General features: G+C 47.7%; 1 protein-coding gene across 1 annotated transcript in view; it reads right to left on the bottom strand.

Annotated features, from left to right (window-relative positions):
* The window catches only part of COLGALT2 (collagen beta(1-O)galactosyltransferase 2), a 75,615-nt gene extending 74,113 nt beyond the window's left edge, over positions 1-1,502 (bottom strand). Inside the window, exon 1 of the mRNA XM_081121007.1 lies at positions 1,174-1,502. Within this exon, the coding sequence (XP_080977133.1) occupies positions 1,174-1,436 (263 nt within the window). The 5' untranslated portion in view covers positions 1,437-1,502. The remainder of the gene's footprint in view (positions 1-1,173) is intronic.
* Positions 1,503-8,204: the final 6,702 nt, after the last annotated feature.

Here is an 8,204-nt window from a genome sequence, read left to right on the forward strand (position 1 = left end):
CCTCTCCCACCAGGTATGCCCAGGCTGCCAGCTCCAGCGGCTGCTTCATCCATCTTTTCCTTCTGCCCAAACGTGGCTTCAACGACGCGTTTTGTCTGCAGACCGCTCCCTTTATCAACACGAGATAGAAGCTGCTCGGGAGTGACCCGGGCTCTGCCTTCCTCGGGGAAGTCCTCTTGTCCTATCTCCCCTGGCCAGCGGCCATCCCCTCGTCTACAGGCCCCTCAGCGGTTCCCCTGGCCACCGACGGCTCGCCCTCTGATACCTGCCTTTACCAAAGGCGTGGGTGGGACTGGACCTATTTCTAAAATTAGGGAGGGGGTGCAGACACCCCCCCAGAGGCCCCGGCCCTCCCCGCAGCAAAACCAGGAACCAGGCCCAGAGCTTTATCCTAAGGTCAACAACGCTTGGCTGTCTGCCTGCTCGAGGGCGGCTGGGTTCCCAGGACGCAGGTCCCCAGGGCGCCCCGCGCGGCTGGCATCTGCGGCGGAACGAGTCCCAGGAGTTCGCACCGGCGGGGACAGCCCGGCGCGCTCAGAGGAGACGGGGCCCGCCCTGCGCGCTGGGCTGAGACGGCAGGGCGGCCCCAGCTCGGCTCAAACTCTGGGTCCAGGTCCCCTCTTTGCCCTCGGACCCCCGAGAACCAGGAGGTAGCAGCAGCCGGGCACCGGGAAGCCAAGGCGGCTCGCTCTTCGCCACCCCAGCCATTCCGCACCCCACCCCCCCCAGTCCCCCGCCAGCCTCAGTTATGTTTCCAGTCGCGTCTGGAGGCGAAGGCGGCGACAGACACCCTAATGCCCTCACTCCAGGGCGAGGGGTACGAGGTGGGGAAAGAGGAAACCTCGAGAGGGGAAAGGGGGAGAAGCGAGCACTCTGGCGGGGGTCTCCCCCAAAACCCTTGACCGGCAGAAGGACGACGAGGCTGCCCGGATCCACACGCCCCACCGCAGCTCCGGGCGCCGTGTTATCCGCGTTAGCACCTCTAGCGCGCAGCGGCCGGCGCGTCCTCTCCAAACCCGCCGCGCGACCCGCGGGCCCCGCGCGGGCAGCGAGGGGGTGTGCGCACCACGTTTCCCGCGGCGGCGCGGCGGCCCCCTCGCCCCCGCCCCGTGCCCGCGGGCCGCCCGGGCTGTGCGCGCCGCCCCCCGCCGCGCCCCGCGCCCCTCGGCTCACCAGATGGCCATCCTGCTCTTGGGGTAGTCCAGCCGCTCCAGGCAGCCCAGGAAGGGAGGCAGCGTGTGCGCCGCGTTGCGGGCCAGGAGGGCCACCAGCACCGTGGGTCTCTGCAGGGCCGACTCGGGGAAAACCCTCGCCTCCTCCTCGTCGTCCTCCGGGTCGGGCTCCGCGGCGAAGCGCGCCCGGCAGCCGCCGCGCAGCAGAGCCCAGGACAGGAGCAGCAGCGAGCAGGCGAGGCTGGCGGCGGGGCGCGCAGCCATGTTCGCGGCGGGGGCGGGCTGCGGGCTGCGGGGGCCCGGCCTCCTGCGCCGAGCCCGGGGGTGCGGCTCGCCGGGCGGGGGGCGTGCGCGCAGCGGCCCCCGCACCGACCTCGGGGGCCCCGGACCCTGCCGCCGCCGCTGCACCGCCCAGGCCCTGACGCGGGGGCGCACCGCGTACCTGCCGCCGCCAGCGCTCGCCCGGGCTCAGGCTCGCAGACAGTCGGGTCTGGGCGCTGTTTGTCCTCCGTCCCGCGGAAAGTTCCTCCAGTCCCGGCTCAGCCTGTACAGCCGAGGTCTGTGGCTTCCCCCGGAGCTATGAGGTGTGGCCTTGTCTGCCAATGGGCGTGTGAGTGTGTGTGAGTGTGTGTGTGTGTGTGTGTGTGTGTGTGTGTGTACATAGCGGTACAACTCCAAGAAAATTTATTCTGCTTTCGCAAACCGCAGTCTAAAGTCCTTCACAGTGATGCAATGTACCCAGTTTTTCATAAGGCACCTATTGACCAAATGGGTAGAGTTCTAACAGGGAAAGTCACCGAACTCTTCGTTACTATGATAAAAAAAAAAAAAATTCTTTAACTTCTACATAGGCTTAATGTTTGCATTTACCTATGCACTCAGTTTCTCCTGAAGTTTGTTCTCGGCTGAGGAGACCGAGTTTGAAGACCTGGAGAATTTTACAGCCAGATGGGACCCCTGAAAGGAAAGGCAAGGCCGCGGGACCCTGTTCTCCCTGCCAACCCCGTGGGTGACCGAGCCAGGAGAGGGGATTCAGTTAGGTGGGTTTCTTCTTCCCTAATGATCTAAAGTAACCAAGAGAGAAAAGCCCGCACACGCTGGAGGACAGGAGCCGGGAGAGAAGACGGAGGGACACCGCCGGCAGGTAAAATGAAACTGTTCGGATGCACTGCGCAGGGCACTTGCTCTTGCGGACAGCACAGCAGCTGGGGATGAAATCTGCAGTCCCCTCTTTGTGGGGCTCGGTGGGCTTTGATCAGTCGTGTGCAGGATGGGTTGGGACCACTGCACGGTCCTAACCCCCATCCCAACTGGCCCTCAGCTCGGCCCCACCCTCTTTTTTTTTTTCTTTTTTTTTTTTAATTCTCACCGGAGGAAATTGTTTCCATTGATTTTTAGAGTGGAAGGGAGGGAGGGAAGGAGGGGGAGGGGGGAGAGAGAGGGAGAGAAACATCGATGTGAGAGACTAGCTGCCTCCAGTGGGCGCCCGACTTGGGGCCTGGGGCAGACGCTCCAGCCACTGAGCCACACCGGCCAGGGCTGTTCCACTTTTTACTAGTTTTATTCATCCCTCTCTGCAAGTATGAGAAGACTTCACCACTCAACTGGGACCCCCCTGGTCCCTTAGAAGAATCCACCTTCTTTATTGAATTTCCTCAACACCCCTCTCTACCATCTAACATCTCCAACAACACACTCCTGCCTTGCAGGTACCTATCATGACACAGCCTTTGATCCCATCCCCTCCCTTCTAGTCCGTGACTTTAAAATTTTTATTTTTATTGTTGACAGTATTAAAGATGCCCCCCCATTCCCCCCCCCCTTTGCCCCACTCCACCCTGCCCCTGCTCCACCCCAGGCCTTCACAGAACTATTGTCTGTGTACATAGGCTATGCATATCTGTGTATAAGTTCTTTGGCTAATCTCTTCCCATCCCTACCCCACCCCACCTTCTGAGATCTGTCAGTCTGTTCCATGCATCCATGTCTCCCAACTGCCTTCAGACTCAAGACAGAAATGTAAACTCTTCCCTGAGCCTCCAGCCTGCCAGCCTGTCCTGCGTATTTTGGATTTGCCAGCCCATACAATTGCATGAGCCAATTCTTTCACATAAATCTATCTTTTCGTTTCTCCTTTCTCTGTCTCGGTCTCTGTCCCTCTCTTTCTCTTTCTCCCCTAGTCTCTCTTTATTAACTTCCCTCTCATGTGTCTATCTTTCTTCCAGCCCCTCCCTCTTTCTCTCTCTTCTACCCCCCCCTCGTGTGTGTGCATGCACATCCTATTGGTTCTGTTTCTCTGGATAACCCTGACTAATACACCTACTAGACATGTGTTAGAGTTGCCTTTATTTGAATTTTTTCACGTTCCATACAATTTGCCTACTTAAAGCATGCAATAGCTTTTAGTATGTTTACAGTTATGCAACCTCACCACAGTCAATTTTATAACATTTTCATTGCTCCCTAAAAGAAATCCCATATTTATCAGTAACCAATCCCCATTTTCTCTCAACTCTAGCCCTAGGAAACCATTAATATATTCTGTCTCTATAGATTTGCCTATTCTGGACATTTCATATAAATGGAATTATATAACATGTGGTCCTTTGTGATTTTTATTCCTTAGCATAATGTTTTCAGTGTTCATCCATGTTGTAGCATGTATCTGCATTTTCCCTTTTTATTGCTGAATAATATTCCATTATTTTGACATACCGCATTTTATTTATTCGTTCATCAAATGATGAACATTGGGTTGTTTCTACTTTTGGCCTACTATCAATAATGCTTCTATGAACATCCATCCCCCCCCTCCCCCAGAGAGTGTTTTATTTCCTAACTGATTTTTAAGAGTCCTGTATACATTCTGGATGTGAAACTTTTCTTTCAATTATGTGTAACATATACCTTCTCCAAGTCCCCTCCCCACTATTTTTATGTCAGCCATTCTTAATTGAAATATAGTTAAATTTATCAAACTATTTTTATTTTTATTTTTTTTTAAAATATTTTTTCATTGATTTCAGAGAGGGAAAGAGAGAAACATCAGTGATGAGAGAGAGTCATTGATTGGCTGTCTCTTGCACACCCCCTACTGGGGATGGAGCCCCAAACCCAGGTATGTGCCCTGACCAGGAATCGAATGAAGAGCTCTTGGATCATAGGTTGATGCTCAGCCACTGTGATATTGTACCAATATCATATACTTTTAATTATAGACCTTTATAATAAGTCCCCTCTGTTTTCTCATCAGAAGAATCTTGGTTATTTTTGGCCTTTTATGCCCACATTTCAGAAACAGGTATTAGGAAAATCCCTGTTGGAATTGCAATTGGAATTGCTAGAATTTATAGATAATTTGGGGGAAAACTGCATCTGTACAAAACCGAATCTTTCTGTTCAGAAATATAGTGTATCTGTCCATTTATGTAAGATCATCTGTAATGATCTTCAATAATATTTATAATGTTTTCCATAAGGAGCTTGCTCATCTTTTCTAGGTACTTTATTTTTGTTGGTTTTTTTTGTTGTTGTTCCAAATGTAAGCAATATTTTTAAAAATATACTAGATCCTGGTTTTGTAAATGGGGAATTTAGAATGCACTCTTAAACGTATGAGAAATTGGAGAAAACATATTTTGAATTCTTTTCTGTATGATAGAAGTCCCTCATACATGCTCATTCATGTGAATAATAGTAAAATATCATAGTATTCTAAATATTTTGCTAAAAGTATAAACATCTCACCTATTCTCCTTGAAACACAGAGAATGGAACATCATATGCTTTGTGTACAAAATAAGGAACAAGATATATATGAACATTCTCACCGCCAATGGATTCAATGCTGGTCCAGAATGCTAGCCTCCGTTTTTCAACTTGAAATCACAGTCTTATACAATACTGTATTTTTCTTTTTAACACACTAAAAATTCACATTACAATTCAAAGTTTGTTTTTCCTCTTGAGACTCTGAGTTAATATATCTCTGCCTAGACATTAGAGAGTTACTTTTTTGTGGGAGTAAAATGGTCTGGCTCAGACATCAGGACTGGAAATCAGCAGAGCAAGTGCCAAATTACATAGGATTTGATTACACCCAATATACTCAGGGGGAATTTTATTGTTGTTACTTACCTAGCGTTTTTCCTAACCACTCTGATTTCCTAATAGAGTGAACCACTGAAGCATTTATAAAAGGAGAAATCCTACAGTCTATCAAAAGCTGAAACTCTAACCTGTTCTTTGTGGATTTCACTCTAGACTGCCACAATAGTCTTTTTTATTTTGTCAATCCTTACCCGAAGATATTTTTCCCATCGATTTTTAGAGAGAATGGAAGGAAGGACAGGAGAGAGAGAGAGAGAAACATTGATGTGAGAAACACACATCGATTGGTTGCCTCCCACATGAGCCCCAACTGAGGCTGGGGATCGAACCTGCAACCCAGGTATATGCCCTTGACTGGAAATCAAACCCGAGACACTTCGGTGCAGGGGCCAGCACTCTAACCACTGAGCCACACCAGCCAGGGCACCACATTAGTCATTCTGATTTTTGTACTTTAAATACTAGATTGTGGTTGTATTCCTAAATCCTTTGTTGTTGGTTGTTTTTTTTTTTTAGCTATTCCCAATCATCAAGACTTATGTATAAATTTCCATTGCTTAATATCAAAGCCAAGAGACTCTATTTTCATTCCTCAACTCTTTTTAATAGACATTAAAAGTCAGAAGCATTTATATGCATGCTGAAATGTATCATGCTTTATTGTAAGCAAAAGAATGTCATCTATTTGCCAAACGATACCATTAGCCTGTTGCATCTTCAGTTTACCATTCTTTCAGCATCCTTCTGGGATTCCCCAAGCCCTTTTTTCCCCTTAAGCTTAAACTTAAGATGAAAATCTTCCCCTGCAGATGACTGAGCCATGTTCACATAGCACCTGATTGCATTGGGTCTCCTACTAATTTATAAAATTTCCCCTCTACTCACATTAGGAATGAAACGCCTTTAATGCTTCTATAAATACCATCATATGAACTGATTGAGATCTTCAGAGGTGAGAAATATTCATTCACTTCTAATTACTTGAATTAATGTCAATGTTCAGTGCTTCAAAAGCCTACTGATTTCAGTGCCATTTCCTTCTTTAGGGTTTAGCAGCTGCTTTGTGGAGGGAGACAAATGCAATATATTCTAGGGAAACGTGGTTTTACATCACACTCAAGAATAGAGGCACTTCTCTCTGTATGTAATACACTGCATTTCTTTTGGTGCATTCAAAATTTCATCTGGCCTTCAACAGTTTTACTTCAGCATAAACTTGGCTGTGTTGATTTTACTTGGTGTTCATTTAGCATTCAGTACCTGCAGATATTGCCCCATTCCCTTTCTTTTCTCCATCTGGTATTCTATTTGTGTGTGTTGGCTTGTTAGATATCCTGTAGTAGATCTCTGAGGCTCTGTTAATTTTTTTAAATATTAAAAAAAATTCTCTCTCTCCCCCACTTCACAAGGGAGTGGGAGAGAGAGAGAGAAACGTCAACGATGAGAGTCATTGATTGGCTGCCTCCTGCACACCCCCTGCTGGGTCTGGAGCCAGAAACCCAGGCCTGGCCCCTGACTAGGAATCGAACTGTAACCTCCTGGTTCATCCTTGGACGCTCAGCCACTGAGCCACTCCACAGGGGTGTTCATATTTTTAGAAATCATTTTTCTCTGTGTTGTTCACCTTGGATGATTATTATTGCTCTACCTTAAAGTTCACTTTTACCTCCTCTGTAATTTGGCTGTTAAATCCACCCAGTAAAATTTTTTATTTCTGAAATTTTAATTTTCAATCCTAGAATTTTTTTCTCTCTCTCTCTGCTGAGTTTTTCTATTTGTCTCCTGAGATTTTCATTCACTGAAAACACATTTTATTTTAGCTCATTGAGGATAGTTATAATAGTTACTTTCAAATCCTCATCTGTCATTTTCGACATCTGATTCATCTTAGGGTTGGATGCTAGAAAATGTGATCTATTTTTTTGATTTTGATATGTCAGTAATTTTGAGTCATATCTTGGACTTTATGCATGATAAGTTGTGGAGGTTTTGGATTCTATTATTTTTCTATGATGAGTGTTATTTCCTATGTATTGATAGGTAATTTTCCCAGCTGGATTTTAACTGCAAACTCTTTATTAGAGGACCGCTCTGGTTGCAGTTCAGATCATCTGTTTTTAACTGAACTGCTATGATTCTGTTTCAGATGGTTCAGGATCTATCAGAGACCTGAGCAGAGCGAGTCTGGGGATAACCTCTCTGGCTTCTTCCCTTCTGGGATTTCCATATATCATATGCATTCAAATTTCCTACCTTCCTTTTCCACGTGAACCCTTGCTGACGCTGAGCCTGCCTCCTGCACTGCACTGAGCCTTAACCTAAATGCCAAGGAAAGGGGAACTTTCTTGTATAGCTCATCTGCCCGCCTCCAAACAAGTTACCCTACCTACCAAAGTCAGCCTGCTCCTGTTTGCATTCCAGTATATTTAGGCAGTTGCTTTTTGTGGGATGTCCAAGTTTTACAGATGTTTCCTACTGGGAGGTAGTCCAGTAGGGTCTTTGTAATATTTGGACTCAGAAGTTCTGTCTCTATCTGGAACCTTCAATCTTGAGAGTCATTTCTGGCAGTAGCTTCCTAACCAGTCCCTGCATCGACCCTTGCCCCCTAAGGTCTATTCTCAACACATGAGCCAGGGGGATGCTATTAAAAGTTAACAGCAGCTTCCAGTGTCTCCCCATTTCACGCACAGTAAATCCATACATGCTTACAATGCCCCACCCTGCCTGTTTGAAACGCCTCAACCTTGGCTTCCCGGCCACATGTTGATGCTGGTTTGCATCCTACTTTTCCGACCACTCATTCAACAAACTCTCGTTTACTCTCGCTCCTCTAATCCCCAAAGGTGAGTCCACGCTAACAATGGGGTCCTTGCGCGCTCTGGTCTTTCTTCTTCCCACTTTTCTTCTCTAGGGATTTCCCCC

This window comes from Miniopterus schreibersii (assembly GCF_964146895.1).
Source record: "Miniopterus schreibersii genome assembly, chromosome: 19".
Taxonomy (NCBI): domain Eukaryota; kingdom Metazoa; phylum Chordata; class Mammalia; order Chiroptera; family Miniopteridae; genus Miniopterus; species Miniopterus schreibersii.